Below are 16,466 nucleotides of genomic sequence, written 5' to 3'. Positions count from 1 at the left end.
TTTAAAGATAGGAAAAAAATAATTTTATCTATGTTAAATTGACAACATACACAACTGATGAAAAAGCTACAAAACCTCAATGAGAAAAGATTATTAGAAGATGCTAGTGGATCAGACGGTAGCTGGGGCGGCACTTCGTCTATGCGCATGCGCAAGATAATTCCCGCCCCGCTTGGCAAACGTAAATAATCTCGATGTTGTACGTCATCTTTGGTCGCGGATTCTGGGAGAACAGCCATTTTTCGTCTCCCGGCTGTCACATTTGAAGCACATCTACGGTAACATCAGTTAATGTTTTTACTGAATTAAAGTGTTGGGGATGACCAGCCAGTAGCGGCCAACACTGTGGTCACGTTTAACAGCTTTTTTGCTGTCCTCTCCATTGTCAAGTGACATCTGGGTAAGTTAACGTTAAGGTGAAGGAGGAGAAGTTAACGTTACCGTTAGGAGCTCACCAAGGCAACTGTTGAAAGCTAGCTAAATTAGAGACTTCAGCTGGGATTGTAATCGTATTACACTAAACTTAGAGATGTGGGAGCTATTTCGGTGTTACCTTGTCTGGCCAAATAACGTGAGAAGAAGCGTGTAATGAACAAGACAGGTAAAATAAAGGCAGTTCACAGCACCCAGCGCCCTTTAAAGTAAAGCTGCCGTTAATTTATCAGTTAGTGTTAATTAATAACTGACGGACGTTTAGCATCAGTTGCTTCGCTAAATAACGTTTTGGTAATAAAAACATTTAATAATATAACTTCATTCTCACTGATAACCTGCATAGTCGTGTTTGGCATGCTCTATCGACGTAATGTGCGTCGCTCTAACAAAAAAAGAGGTTTTATTTTGGTAAACACATCCGGAAGCAGTTTGTTTTAGATCAGTGGACTTGACACTGGTCTGTCTGGAGCATCACAACATTGTCCTGCTTTGTTCGAGGGACAGAAAGCATCGCACTTGTCTTCGATGAAGGTAAAAAAAACACGGATAAATAATATTTAAATGAGCATGAAGTCGTAGTTGTATACTTAAAAAACATATATTTTAAGCTGTCAAATCAATCGTTAAGTTACATCATCTGAGAGGTCCGTGAATGTGTCATCTGCAGTCTCCACTCTCCAGTGTTTTTACTTATGAAGCATGACTTTTTAAATGTGCCTTATTATATTATATTCTTATCTGGGCATATGGTGAACAATGTAACTTACAGTCGCGCTATATACTGTGTATCCGTGTGCATCGTGTATGTACATGTCGGTGCTCGGGCCTGCACTGTTTACAAACAGGTTACACGTCGGAACCAGACATTTGAACGCATTTGCAGTAAATGGCGATGGTTTTACGAATCATCTGTTTCGGCATTGTCCTGTTTTTTTGAACAGTGCTCTCTGCTGTGTCGGTCACCTTGATTGATCTGCTGCCAAGCCAAACGCTGCCGCCCCTCCCGGGCCACAGGCCTCGAGCATCCACCGGCTCATTTATTTGTTTGTGCACTTAAGAACAGTCAAATTAAAGCTGCAGCAGTGAGGGATAGCATTAGTTTTAACGTTGCCGTTTCACAGCTTGTCTCTCTGCGTTTAGCTAACGGCGGGCTTGGAAAGGGAAGTGTGAATATTGGTGCATTGCAGTCAGTGTGTGAGGCGGATGGGAGGGGGTGGGAGAGCTAGACAGAGAGAGAGAGAGAGAGAGAGAGAGGGAGGGAGGGGAGAACAGGTGCGCCTCCCACATCAAAGCAGGAAAAAGGAGAAAGTCACGATGTTGCAAAATTGTCTCCTCTGCTGCTGCTGCAACCGTTTCATTTACAGCTGCTCAATATTCAGGCCCGCATGCTCAGGAGAAAAAGTGACCATTTCCTGGGCCAAATCTTATCTGCCTGGATCTGTCTACCACTGGGACATACATGTTGATATTTACTGAACACAAAGAATACAAATATGTCACTTTTGGGCTTTGGGACATGTACAGACTAAATGATTAAAGCAAAAATGAAAGGATGAATTTATGAAGATTTTTTTAGTTGCAGCTGTAATCACACGATCAATATTAAGGTAGTGAATCAAAAATATTTTGATACAGGAGTTTATATTCACATTTGTCTGGTGACTGAGGTCAGTAGTCTCTTAGTGTCATTATCCTGAACATTAGAAACATTAGATTAGAGCCCGACCCAGGCAAGTTTTGAAAGGCTGTTACGCTATATATATAATGTGTGTATGTATGTCTTGTGACCAAGATATGTAGTGAGTCGGACATTTTACATTTAACAAGTAAACTTTCTGGGGGACAAACAGTTTAAGCATCTCTGAGGCGTTTCTGTACTGAAATCTCTTGTTTAGCCGACCTGTGCATATTGATATATCTGTGATCAGCTGATAATGTCGTCCATGCAGATTCAACACGCATGCTCCGGTTTAGATCCCTCTGTGATATTTGATTTTGACGTTATCGTCTCACCTCTGAATGAGTCTCTCCTCGGAACAACAGCCCTGTGGAGTGACAGCGTCTCATTTTAATTGGCTTTATGATCACTGGCAGCTGCTGCGTCAGGTTCAAGCTCAGAGGAATCCTCTTGTAGTAATTAGAAAGGGTTTTAACTATACATATACTACTCTCACACATACACACCTTGTCGCTTTCCACCTAGTCCAACTTCCCAAGGTGGTGTTATGCAATAATGAAATGGGAAACTACTATTTGGCTGTTGACCTCTTTGAATTTGTAGAGAAAAACAGAGAAAAGACTTTCAGTTCAGAACAGAATACACGTTAGATAGTCTCCAGCTACATTATATTTAATATTCTCTATCTTTTAACCTCTGTAATCATATGTATTAAATTTAAATGTGGTATCGTGCAGTAAATGTGTCTCAGGAGTGTCAACGTCCTCCTGTTGCCGCTGTTTCCAATGTTGCTTTCTTCATTAAGGTTGTTTTCACTGCAGTGTACCTGTTATTTATGGCACATACTGTCCCAAAACCCAAGACGACGTCCTCAAACGTCTTGTTTGGTCCACAACCCAAAGATACTCAGTTTGCTGTCATAGAGGAGCAAAGAAACCAGAAAATATTCACATTTAAGAAGCTGGAATCAGAGAATTGTAACTTTAATTTTCTAAAAAAATCACTCAAACAGATATAAGAAATATTTGGCAATTAATTTCATAGTTGACAACTTGTTCTGCAAGATCTGGTAAAAAAAAAAAAAAAAAAGATTCAAGATTTGTGAGTGATATTTTTTGCAACACAATTTTCATTTTCACTGAAAAAAACAATTAAAATCATGATGATGTGACATTTGTTGTTGACAAACATGTTTTCTTCCATCTGGAGAACAACATCTGACATGATCGCAAGACCTGTAATCTGTGTTGTATTTATCGTCTTTTTCTACTTTCAGTTTGTTTTTCTTCCTTATTGACCTTCTCATCAAGTATCTCTTTATGTGCTCCCTCCCTCATCGTTAATGTATCCTATTTCTTTTTGTTCTGCCCTCCTCCACCTCCCTTTCCTCTTTTCTTTCTTTCTCATCTCGTCTGTTCTCTCTTTTTGTCTGTTTGTCCTCTTCTTGACCTCAGGGACAAACGGATAAAGGATGTGGTTGCACTGAGCAGGAGAGGACAAAGACAATGCACACTCAGCAAAAAGACCTTCCATCCCACAGATAAGACATCTTTGTCATCCTTGTGTTCTGTTTCCTTTTCTTTCCCGCAGTGTGTATGAAACCAGGCAATGTCCACCATGGTGTATCCACGTGAAGAAGCCCTGGAGCGACTGAGCCAGGATGAGATTGTCCTCAACACTAAGGCCGTGATGCAGGGCCTGGAGACGCTGCGCGGCGAACACGCCCAGCTCCTCAACTCGCTGCTAGACTGCACCCAGCCGCCCGCTGCCCAGGAGAAATCTGGGCTGCTCCGCAAGAGTCTGGAGGCCATTGAGCTGGGCCTGGGAGAGGCACAGGTGAGAGGCTCAGTCCTCTTTTGTTGTATGGGATGCTTTTTGTTCAGCTTGGAGAAGTTTAATTTATATTTTCATTTCCCCTTTCCCCCAGGTGATCATCGCCCTGTCGAGCCACCTGAGCGCCGTGGAGTCGGAGAAGCAGAAGCTGCGCGCTCAGGTGCGCCGCCTCTGCCAGGAGAACCAGTGGCTGCGGGACGAGCTGGCGGGGACGCAGCACAAGCTGCAGCGCAGCGAGCAGAGCGTCGCCCAGCTGGAGGAGGAGAAGAAGCACCTGGAGTTCATGAACCAGATCAAGAAGTTTGACGATGACGTCTCGCCCTCAGAAGAGAAGAACCAGAGCTCCAGTGGCAGCGGCGGTGGAAGTGGAGGAGGAGACACTTCAAAGGACAGCCTGGATGACTTATTCCCCAACGATGATGACCAGGGACCAGGTATGAAATCAGTGGCAGTTATTAGACCTCATGCAGGCCTTTGCTCTGGTTTGGGAGATGACCACATGATGTTAAACACACACACACACACACACACACACACACACACACACACACACACACACACACACACAGTTTACAGTAGGGCTGCAAGTAACCATTATTCTCATTATCAGTTAATCTCCAGATAATTTATTTTAGATCATTCGATTAATAACTTGCTTTATAAAATGTCAGATAATCAAAAAATTCACGTTTGGTATATAAAATGGTTTCTCTGCTATCCAAACTGTGAATTTGTGTTTGTGCAAACGAGTCTGAACCTTAACTATGGCTGCAAAGTGAAATTTATTTGCTCTTGATTAACTATTTAGGGCCCGTGTCCACCAAAGCGGGGTTTTTTTTCAGACGCCAGCATCTTTTTTTCAATTAATAACAATGGGAGCGCCACGTTTTTACAAGCGGTAAAAACGTCAGCAGCGTGACGAGGCGCTGAGCGTTTTTTTTCTCCGGCCGCCGAGAGTTGAAAAATGTTCAACTTTGGGGGAAAAACGCTGCGCTCATCACTGTCACTTTTTACTCAGCTGTCCAATCACAGCGCAGGAGGGGCGGGACAAATACTACACCGTAGAAACGGTTACTATCCTGGAAGCGGGCGTCGTCGAACCTCAGCTCTTGGACCAAACGGTGGTACTCACAGAGATCTTTCCTCGCCCACAAAATCTCATGAACCCACATACGGCGAGTCCGTCCTCTCTCTGTACCTGCTTCAGCCTTCTCTTCATACAGAGCAAGTAGCCTACTCTACTCTGTGTCGACATTTTTACATCCAGTAAAGTTAGGTAGAACTACTTGCAACAAATGTGTCATAGCAACCAAAGCAGGCGTTAAAAATGCTGCCACTCAAAAACGGCCGCTAGCGCTCCCTGCTGGGCGTTTTCAGAAGAGCAGCTGGCGTTTTCAGCTGGCAAAAAACGCATTGGTGGACAAGGGCACTAATAATTCATAGTTTTATTCAGGTTGAAGTTGTTAGAACATGCTGCATTGTATTTTATAGAAGGTAATTATATCTGCAGGGTAAGCAAGGCAAGGAAGAGAATCAGTGCTGTTTCTATTTAATGTGTGGAGTGTGAAAGAAAACCACTCAGAGCTCAGTACAGTAACACCTTCCAGTACCTGAAATGTTCAGTCCTCATCTGAACTCTTAAGAGTAATTTAAACACTGAGGCACAAGTTGTTCTCAGGTGTTCAGACATGCAGCTCCCTGTGTAAGTGGCAGACCTGCAGTTGTATGTGTTCCAGTTTAGATGAGATGCTAAACATTTATTTAAAACCGCAGCAGCTGTGGTTTGGTTAATGCTACTTGGACTATCTAAACAGAAACTCAGGCTGGTATGTGGGTTTGTGAATCTGTGTCATTAATAAAGTGAAATCAAATTACAGATAGAAAATTTCACTTATGCAGCATGTTAACAATATAGGGCTCCTCCCTGACAACCAGTCAGACTGTGCCCTTTGGTCTCTTTAATTATTAATAACTAAATGCTCATTAATGCTCCTCTGAAGTCTTTGCTTTCTTTATTTCGTTTTGAAAGTCAACTTCACATTTAGCAATAACATAAAAAATATACCTTTTTATTACCTATAAAGATCTCTTGCTCTGCTGCGATGATCATTGTAGTTCATTATTCTTTTGACATCTGATTTGACCTTTGTGTGCTCTTCCTGGATAACATTATCTTTTTACTTCAGTCATTTTCTTCTAGTTTTGCTTCATTTGATGTAAGGAGTAGCTGTTAACTTTCAATTATGTCATCATTTTAATGTACAGTAGAAGATGTGGCTGGGGTTCAGTATTGTTTCAATTTTAACAAATCTCAGTTCTGATTCAAACCCCTTTAACCGCAGTTCTTGTAACCGTTTTGTGACTTTCATCCACTTCCTCCTTGCTCATCTTCCCTTAGTGGCTCAAGTGAAAGGAGTTTCTGTACTAGAGGTGTGTCTCTGGGGACTCATGTCTAAGAAAAAAATAGATACCATGTCTTTGGTTTGCCTTCAGTATAAAAGGTGAATGTCAGATCATCTGTGTTTTGTACCTGAGCATGAGACATAGCTACTGTTAGCGTTAGCTGGGAGAACCCAACACATTGAAGATGGTGCGTTCCTTCAGATTCATGCCATGTTGAAGTAAATGCGTCATCATGTTGGACCAAATATCTTTACTGCAGGTGTTGTATTTTGCTGTGTCATCTTTTTTTAGTGAAGCTAAGCCAAACTTTTGAGCTTTTGCTGTGGTCAGCCATGGTCCATGAATGAAAACAGAAGTTAGGTCACTGTAGCATGTCCTGTCAGTCCATGAAGTGACACTTTCATGGACTGTAAAATGCTCACTGCAGAATTTAAATGCACATGTCTTAATAAATCCACGGTTCTTGGAAATTTTGTACAGATTCCAACTTGAATCCGGTTCTTGATACCTGTCCCTAGTTGTGGCAGAAGGAAGCAGAGGAAAGGGAAAAAGAGTAGAAAAGTCCTTTTTAAACCTTGAAGCAATTGGAAGGAGAAATCAGATCAACTGTGAGCAGGGGAAATCTAACAAAGGAAAAAAATTAGATTTTCTCCTGTTTCTGGACATCAGCAATCCAAGATTAATATAATTACGTACAGATGATGGCAACTGGGCGTGGGTTTGATTGAATATCCTCCTCTTGTCCTGCTTGGCTCTGGCATTAAATTCTTCATTGCCTTTGATGGACCTAATGCTTCTCATATACGTCTACACAGGCTGTTTCACAAAGAGAGACTGACAGAGAAACCAGAAATGAATAAATGGAAAGGAGAAAGACGCCTTTGAGAGCAAGACTTTTAAAGATTTAAGAAGTTGGAGAGAAGTATCTGTTTGACCGTAATATTGCCATCACAGATAGATAGCAAGACACTTTAATAACCCCCCTCTCTGTCCCACAGCCCAGCCCAGCGGAGAGGTGGCAGCCCAGCAGGGAGGCTACGAGATCCCGGCCCGCCTCAGGACGCTCCACAACCTGGTGATCCAGTATGCCTCACAGGGGAGGTACGAGGTGGCCGTGCCGCTGTGCAAACAAGCCCTGGAGGACCTGGAGAAGACGTCTGGACACGACCACCCTGATGTAGCCACCATGCTCAACATCCTGGCCTTGGTGTACAGGTGGGGCAGTGGAGAGAGAGAGGGAAACATTTTATAGTTTGTATCAAATTTCAGATCTTTAATGATGTGCTGTTGTATTGTTTTGCCTTCCAGGGATCAGAACAAGTACAAAGAAGCGGCTCACCTCCTGAATGACGCCCTGGCCATCAGAGAGAAGACGCTGGGGAAGGATCATCCAGCCGTGGCCGCGACCCTCAACAACCTGGCTGTTCTGTACGGCAAGAGGGGCAAGTACAAGGAGGCTGAACCTCTCTGCAAGAGAGCGCTGGAAATCAGAGAGAAGGTAAAAACCCGAACCGCCAGCCCTAAATGCAGAACATGTCTTCTGCAGAACACCAAACCTCCTATCTAAATAAAGGACATATGCAAACAAGAATGAAAGACTCCAGATTATAATCTGTCTCCAGGTGTTGGGGAAGTACCACCCAGATGTGGCCAAGCAGCTGAACAACTTGGCCCTGCTGTGTCAGAACCAGGGCAAGTACGACGAGGTGGAGTACTACTACAGACGAGCCCTGGAGATCTACGAGTCCAAACTGGGAGCCGATGACCCCAACGTGGCCAAGACCAAAAATAACCTGGTGGGGTCATTATTAAGTACCCGCAGAATAATAGAGGTTTCATTTGACAGGCAGTAGTGAAAGATTGTTTTTGTGTGTTTTCTGCTCTTCTGTATTGCGATCTTATCCTGATGACATGTTGATGACACGATTATACGTTTTTGCCCACAAGCTTTTCCAGTTTAGACACATGAATAAATGACGTGTTGCTTCTCCTCAGGCGACGTGCTACCTGAAGCAGGGGAAGTTCAAAGACGCTGAGGCTCTGTACAAAGAGATCCTGACCAGGGCACACGAGAAGGAGTTTGGCTCCGTCAACAGTGAGTCGAGCCACCGTTCAAACTGCTGAGCTGCACGGAAGCGGACATAATGGCAAAGTCATTTAGGGTGCAGGCTGTGCTGGTGGATGTGGATCAGGCTTTGGACTCTATTATAGGCCTGTAATATTTTATATATATATATATATGCCAGGAAGTGACTGAAAAGGAAAAAGTCAAGTCAAAACTATTACAATTTCCAGCTCCATCAGAATATTTGTCCATGTACTGACAAATAAAAAAAGCTGGCGTGAACACGTCCAGTTGCCCAGTTTTTAGTTCCCCTGACAGTTGCTGTGTTTTGGGATCTGGGTTTTTTGTTTTGGCCACACCCTGATCCCTGCCTTCGCCTTCGGTGCTCTCAGCAGGTCAGGGGATTATTCTGTGCTATCGAAGCGTGCGAAGCGGCTTAATGTAGATGTTTCTCTCCCGCTGCCGCTAAGCCCATCAAACCCTTATGCGCTCACATGCCCGGCATGAGAGAGGGCCTTGCCAGGAATTTGGCATTGCAAGAGTTTGATGAAAGGCAGCCGTGTGTTTTTGTTTTGTTTTTTAAATCACGTGTTTACATGGACAGAGAGGCTTCACTTTGAAATGTAGGTCAGTCCAGGGATCCTTGTTATTTTCTAATTCATTCATTTATTCCTTTCCTCCCTTGTTTTGTTATACACGTATGTCACACATGACATTGTTCTTGTCTATCATATAGCAGTTATATCATTTCTTTTTTTCTGTCCTCATTTTGCAGATGACAACAAGCCGATCTGGATGCACGCAGAGGAGAGAGAGGAGAGCAAGGTCAGTCCTTCAGCTTGACCTTTACATCGTCAGTGGCTGGCAGGCGGCTTATTATGGAAAATATCTGGACTGCAAAATAAGATTGATGGAAAACAGCAGAGATTTGTAATAGGCTGTTTTATAGGGTTATGTTTCATACTTTGCTCACTGCCTCCTTCATCTTTTTTCTGTCGCTGTCTCTGTCGCTGTCTCTCTTAGGGTAAGCGCAAGGACTCTGGCCCATACGTGGAGTATGGGAGCTGGTATAAGGCCTGCAAGGTGGACAGGTGAGTCAGACGTTTGAAGTCAGGAAGCAGATACACATGTTTTTAATTGAACTGCTCGTTGCTAAAGGTTTTGCGAATAAAATCCATTTATGTCAAAAACAAATAACCTGGAAGATGTGATGTCATTAAAAGAAAAGAAACACAAAGAGTGTTCATCCAACAGATCAAATACAATGATATTCAGTATAAACAGTCTTTACGGTGTGCAGGTCTACTGCAGTGAGTGCAGGTACTTATTCAGGAGAGATTTATTTATCCGTTTCATGTGAAAAAGACTATTAGTTACGTCGGTCTTTTTAAGATGCATTTTACTCGAGTGCAGTCCAGGTGTCGTCAGGGCCTTTTTAATATTGGAGTGTAACGTGGGAGACCGTTAAAAATTTACTATTTTGTCCCTGTTGGTCCTTGTAAACAAAAAAGTTCTGCTGGAAAAAATAGATTTCAGTGGGTTATCAGGTGCTTAAAGCAACGTGAGAGTTCATCATTTGTTCTCACCTCCATTCACATTTTGGCTTTGAAAAATTCACGCTGGTTAATATCCAACTCTAATAAAAGGAGCCGGCTCTTCAAACTGTTTAACCTTGGCTGTGACTTGGCTAAACTTTGTATTACAGTACTGTGATATGACTGCTGCAATTCCCGAAAACCATCTCATGGCTCAATTCAACTTTGTTTTATTGAAGTTGAATGCAGCAAAGATTAAGTTAGTTGAGAAGTACCTTTTTAAACCTATGCGTACTGACTAAAATATCTGGGTACACGAATTTTAAAAAGGAAATAAAAATAATATGTCTTCATTGGTTTGTTTGCAGCCCCACGGTGAACACAACACTCAAAAGCTTGGGAGCTTTGTACCGTCGTCAGGGCAAACTGGAGGCAGCAGAAACGCTGGAGGAGTGTGCCAGCAAGTCACGTAAACAGGTACTACACAGACATGCAGTGATTGGTTGAATTACTGCTGTTAGATTAGTCGTCTGGGTTCTTTTAAGCTCAACGGGGCATTCCAGCTGTGATTTATTAGCGCATAAACAATGCCAAACTAGTTTGAAGATCAGTCATGAAGCTAATGTGTGCACGCTGTAGTAAATAAGGTAGACATGCTGTGTGAGCTATTGTTAATCCCTTTAATCACTGTTGTCCTTTGTTTTTCTTGCTGTCTGTGTCCTCTCTGTCTGTCTCTCGCAGGGAATTGATGCCATCAACCAGAGTAAGGTGGTGGAGCTGCTGAAGGACGGGGGAGCGGGAGGCGGCGACAGACGACACAGCAGGGAAGGAATGAACGGGCCGGGGGGGCAGCGGGGGGAGAATGAGGGTGACGACTCCGCCGAATGGAACGGGGTCAGTTAATATTACTAATTTCATCACGTAAAGTACAAACCATGCACACAAGGCAGATAGAGTTGTATTAATGATGCAGTTATTTGACAAGTGGATGTAGAATTGGCTTTCAGCGGGGCAGCTTAGCTCATAGCTGAGATTAAACCAGAAACATCAAAAGGGAGCCCAGTCTGTCTAGTGTGAGGAGACTTAACAGGAAATCTCCTGAATAGTTAATGTCTGAAGTAAATGCTGACTTAGTTTTGTGTTTCATCTTTTCTCAGGATGGGAATGGGTCTCTGCGTCGCAGCGGCTCCTTCGGGAAGATTCGCGACGCCCTGAGAAGGAGCAGCGAGATGCTGGTGAAGAAGCTGCAGGGGAGCGGACCACAAGAACCCCGCAACCCAGGGTAGTGTGTGTGTGTGTGTGTGTGTGTGTGTGTGTGTGTGTGTGTGTGTGTGTGTGTGTAAGCTTGATATAAATAAGTCAGTCAGGAGTTAGGCGTAGGGCAGCAACTAATGCTTTTCATTGTCTATTATTATTATTGAATATAGTTTTTCCATCATTCTGTCTATATAATGTCAAAAACACAATTCCCAGCGAGGTTATTATAGTTTTACATTTTTCAGTAGTTTTTATTTTTATTTCTCTTTAACTTTTTTGTTTTCAAATCAGGTTTTCTAGTTTAGTTTTTACTTTTCAAAGTGCTTAGTTTTTACTAGTTTCAGTGTTAGCTTTAGTCCTTGAGACCTGCCATGATGCCAGGCGAGGTGGTATGGACTAAAACTGTCACATCTGAGAAACTTATGTAGACCCCATGAATTAAATTGGCAAAGATGAAAACTAAAGACATTTACTTCTTCAAATTGCTTCTTTTGTCTGACCAACAAAACCCAGAGACAGTTACTTTATAATGAGCTTGTTCATTCTTGACCTTGTAAATAGCATTTTTATCACAAAACTTCACATTTGAGAAGCTGGAACCTGTGAATCTTGTATAAATGGCAATAGTTAAAATGGTTGTCAGTAAATTAAAAAAAAATGTTTTTCAACCTATGAATTAATCAAAACTATCTTTTCAGCAGCAGCCATGTGTCATTATGTTGGAACTTAAAGATGTAGTTGTTGCTCTTGTTTTAGTTTGGCCCTTTTAGGCTTCCCCACTCAGCCTTTTTCATTGTTAAAGTCACAGTGAAGCGTGAATTAAGGTGTCTTTAACAATTGTAATGTAACGTATTTCTGAATGAAATTAAAAATTCAGTGTGTAATATTTAGGACGATCTATTGACAGAAATGTAATATAATATCCATAACTATGTTTTCAGTGGTGTATAAAGACCTTACATAATGAACAGTTATGTTTTTATTACCTTAGAATGAGCCATTTCTATCTACATACATCGCCTGGGCTGCCATGTTTCTATAGTAGAACAAACAGCTCTACAGAGCGCTCTTTGTGACTACGTTGAATACGTGCAAGAAGAAGTGGTAGTTGTAGTCATCTGGTTTGTTAGAAATAAGAGAAGTGAAATTTGGACAAATAAAGGACTACATGTTTTATTTAGCACAAGAGCTGACAGAGCGTGTCAGCCATTGTAGCTTCTAGCGCTAGCAAAGGGAGGGGTGGAGTGGTGAGTGAGCCGTTGGTTGCAATTTGCAACCCCCAACACAAGACACCACATAAACTTGAACACACTGAACATCAGAATCAGAATCAGTTTTATTGTATGTGTACACGTACGAGGAAATTGACTCAGGATTGTACATTGCTCATGATGTGCTTACTTATACAATAATAAAATAATAATAAAACATTTAAACATTTTAAACATTTAAACGGACTTTAACAGCGTGGTCTATTTATGTCCTGAATAGAAATCAAATCCTTTGGATGTGATTTAATCACCCAAAAACGGGCGTGTTTAGTGAATACAGAGCTGTAGTAACTCAACAGTAGACAACTATTGGCTTCCACCCAGATCTCCTTCACACCTGTTTATACACAGAGGATGAGGAAGACAAGAATGTATTAAATCCCAAACACATATTTGAAAACATAAACAACATTTTTGCCAGCTGAAATCCAAACACACGCCTCTCACCCTTATTACTTTGCTAGCTGCTACGACCAACAAGCTAACGTTCCTTTTTTTTATGTGACAAGTGGGGCTAGCTAGTTACCCAAATACACTTTTTTACACGCTGAGAATATTATTATTTAGTTTATACCTAACACATTATTTATTTATTTATTTAAAATCAGAACAGTTCTGATGTGTTGTTAATGACTTAGGCTCATTGTTTGATTGTTTTGTTTTGCCCAGAATGAAGAGAGCAAGCTCCCTCAACTTCCTCAACAAGAGCACTGAGGAGACCACACAGGTACAATGATGTTTTATTCATGTGTTCATCACACCTGCCTCAGCGCAGCACATGATTTAACTTGGCCTTTGTAAACGCTTTCATACTGGAATATTGTGAATGTTTGAAAATTACACGGACAAACTGTTTACAGATGAAAGGGCTAAATCACTGTGTTTTTGCCTAATCCAGTGAATCAACTACCAGCTCAAAGTGGGCTAATGCATGATATCATGATAACATTAACTGGTCTGTTTTTAGGACACCAACTCCGGACTCTCGGACTGCAGGGGACTAAGCGCCAGCAACGTGGACCTATCCAGACGCAGCTCCCTGATAGGCTAGACAGAGACAGGAAGTGGGGCTGGGGAGAGGCAGAGCGGCCTGACGAGGAGAGGCTGTTTGCAGCTTGGTTTGATCAAACAAACACATCTAAAGCAAGATCAGACACTTGCGCCTGCAGCATATTTTTTAAAAGAACACTGGGAAAAAATAGCACCACCACACTAAACGTCATGCTGTAAGACAGTCTCTGTCGCTGCTGCTTCGCTGTACAAACCGCTGCCCTCAATCAGAAGAGAATATTTAGATACACATTAATCAGCATGCTGCTTACTAGGAAGTGGAATGTCTGCACCTGAACGCCTCGTGTTTAGCACCGTAGCAAAGCATCGTATTCACATTCTTTCTTCGATCCACACTCTCATGTGCAGACACTCAACCTTAGGTAGGCTCAATGTACTCCGGCTACAGTTCAGAGAGAAGCACTGCACTCTGTATATTTCACCAGTAGCATGAAGTGTTTGCCGATGCTAGCCAGCCATCGAATGCGTATCACTGATGGTAAAAAAAAAATGGTACGATCCGCTTAGGTTTTATCAGAGAAAGCAGAGGTATAAAAAGAGAACACAAGCAATCTTTGGGTATTTTCAGAAAACATTAGCACTAACCATTTAAACCTCACTTTTTGCCTTCTTGGTTTATTTTATTTTATTTTTTTATGTATATACAGTTTTATTTAATTATTGATTGATATTTCATTCTTTGTATATAATGCACATTGATTTTTTTTTCTTGTTTTGTTTTTCTTTTGTTTACACTCGATTGGGTTAAAAAGAGCGTCTCAGTTGGTGAAAATCCTACTTGTTATGAAGGGGAAAGACTGGAAAAGAAGGCAAGGACGAGAGAGAAAGATAAAGGAAACATTGAAATTGGCACTTAGTTCATCATGTCAATGAAAATGTTATAAAACCTGATAAATTTAGTACCTCAAACACTAAAATATGCTGTTAGAATGCACTTTGAGCTTGTCATTAATGTATATTATAGTTTCTTCTGTGTCCTGTACTGGTCAGACCAGAAAGAAAATTGGGCCAGAAAGTTAATTTGAAATTGTAAGAGACCCATTACCAATTGTAAATCTGAATCACCCTTCTAAATTCTACCTATGTGGTACAACTGGAAGTTGAAATTGAACACTGTAATCATTACTTTCAGGTACCTTCTGCCAGGATGTCCAGGATTTTACCAAACAGCCATAAGTCTGAATAATATTGAAGGAAAATGCTGTGAAAGATATTTAGATGTAATTTGTTTACAATCATTAATCCAGGATATTCAAGGCATAATCAACCCACGTTTAAAAATATGGGTAACTACCTTAATGACCTTATGTTTACTTAACAGGATTTCTCTTGTGATTTATTTTTTTTTTGTTGTTGTTCCCTCATTTACTGTTGCTGAGTATGTATCATTTTGTACAAACCAATCTTCACTGTTCTGTTTTTAATGCTGACTGGGATGGATTTCATCAGTCGTAATCAAACACTTGAAGTAATCTGACCGATGAGAATCCGCCCTCAATGGATTTTGTTGTGCTGATGCTTTTTCCTGTTTGGACTCGGAGCTTTTTTATGTTGAAGGTACTGAAAACAGGTTATTTGAATGTTAATTTTTATGTAGATTGTCGGGGTCTGGTGGCATTTACGCTGGATTTTCTTGTTGTGCTGTTTGCTCCACCAAAATAAGACCAATACCAAGAGAACTGTCCTCAGAATGTACACGTCTTGCGTGAAGTCGAAATCGGGCTCGGCACCTTGTGACATCAACTGTGATGAGATTGTCAAGAGATTGTTTAGTTTTTTTTCATCCCAAATGTTCTAATACAAGAAGGTTAATCCTGACAATCTGAGTCAGATTTTAGAAATAGTAAGACGCAGGTTTGTCGTGAAGGCACCTCGTCAACGATGGTGCATGCACACCATCGCCACGTGCCGTAAATAACCTGCAGTCGCCCTTCTTGAAGTCACCTTTTGTTGATGTCACAATGCTGAGTCTAAAAAAAAAGTGCTTATTATTCTATCAGCTTGTGATTGTGCTGAATGTGCGAGGTGGCGCCGGTTTTGGATAGTAATGAAGAAATACAGGCATGAAGGAATGAAGGAGTAGAGAAAGTGTGTCAAAGCAAAAAAGAAATGATGGAAAGTGCTTTGGAAAGACGGTTGTGGCAGGAAAAGTGCTTTAAGTGTCGTTCACAGCAAATAATGTACAGAATTATCCGTATACAACCTTTCTATGTATGTTTACTGTATGCCACTTGTACACACACACACACACACACACACACACACACACACACACACACACACACACACACACACACACACACACACACACACACACACAGGAATCATGGGAATTGTCTTTTAATCACACACACCATCTCAACACCATGTAGCTGTGTACAAAAGTTAGTTTAACATTAATTTGTAGTTCTCCAAAAAAAAAAAAGGAAATGTTATAGAAACACCTTTTTCCTGACTGTGGCTTCCTCTGCACCCCAAACTATTATACCAATACTAATCAATCATTCTGATCAGTCACCTGTTGACCAGGTTAAGAGTTGGTGCTGTTCTGGATATTTCTGGGGTTTCTCAAGCATCTCAGACTCGCTATGAATTGCAAACTGCGTAAATGAAAATAGTTCCGTTTGATGATGAGGAAGATTTTGATCCAAACATGGATCATATCTTTGTTTCTCTGAGATGAGTGCATTCACTCAGAGCCATGGATGGTTAATGTTGTGGGTTTAAAGGTCTTGTATAGGTGTGAGGGACTTATTTGCTCCTGTATTGCTGATGATTTGATGGATATTATTGTGAAAGGGCCAACCTAACGTGTATTTTATCAAAATTTCAATAAATACAAACTCCACTTTTCAAACTGATTCTGTGTCTCGTACGTTTTCATCTTCTTCCCTGCTGTCAGAAACTGTGGAGATGAC

General features: G+C 41.5%; 1 protein-coding gene across 3 annotated transcripts; it reads left to right on the top strand.

Moving 5' to 3' along the window:
- Positions 1-219: 219 nt before the first annotated feature.
- On the top strand, positions 220-16,409 carry klc2 (kinesin light chain 2). Of its 3 annotated transcripts, none has more exons than XM_038730758.1 (14): positions 220-400; positions 3,704-3,949; positions 4,041-4,380; positions 7,348-7,564; positions 7,658-7,847; positions 7,972-8,145; positions 8,345-8,444; positions 9,190-9,239; positions 9,438-9,505; positions 10,318-10,426; positions 10,691-10,843; positions 11,107-11,231; positions 13,147-13,204; positions 13,445-16,409. In XM_038730758.1, the coding sequence occupies exons 2-14, from the start codon at positions 3,722-3,724 to the stop codon at positions 13,526-13,528; spliced, it is 1,896 nt and encodes a 631-aa protein (XP_038586686.1). In that variant the 5' UTR covers positions 220-400; positions 3,704-3,721; the 3' UTR covers positions 13,529-16,409. The 3 variants fall into 3 exon arrangements, with proteins under 3 accessions (XP_038586686.1, XP_038586688.1, XP_038586687.1); XM_038730760.1 differs by having other exon boundaries at positions 231-278; XM_038730759.1 differs by lacking the exon at positions 220-400 and adding an exon at positions 447-966.
- The last annotated feature ends 57 nt before the right edge of the window (positions 16,410-16,466 follow it).

Source organism: Micropterus salmoides, unplaced genomic scaffold (genome assembly GCF_014851395.1).
Source record: "Micropterus salmoides isolate LMB-PRFRI ecotype aquatic unplaced genomic scaffold, ASM1485139v1 Ms_hic_scaffold_2, whole genome shotgun sequence".
In the NCBI taxonomy this organism is placed as follows: Eukaryota; Metazoa; Chordata; class Actinopteri; order Centrarchiformes; family Centrarchidae; genus Micropterus; species Micropterus salmoides.
The sequence above is the reverse complement of the archived record's forward strand: the minus strand, read 5'-3'. Positions and strand labels throughout refer to the sequence as shown.

Bases quoted from the DNA above. Each gene is read 5' to 3' on its own strand.
- klc2 (XM_038730758.1), top strand. From the start codon at position 3,722: ATGTCCACCATGGTGTATCCACGTGAAGAAGCCCTGGAGCGACTGAGC. The intron at 8,146-8,344 runs GTGGGGTCATTA...GCTTCTCCTCAG, and splicing joins CCAAGACCAAAAATAACCTG to GCGACGTGCTACCTGAAGCA. The intron at 10,427-10,690 runs GTACTACACAGA...TGTCTCTCGCAG, and splicing joins CCAGCAAGTCACGTAAACAG to GGAATTGATGCCATCAACCA.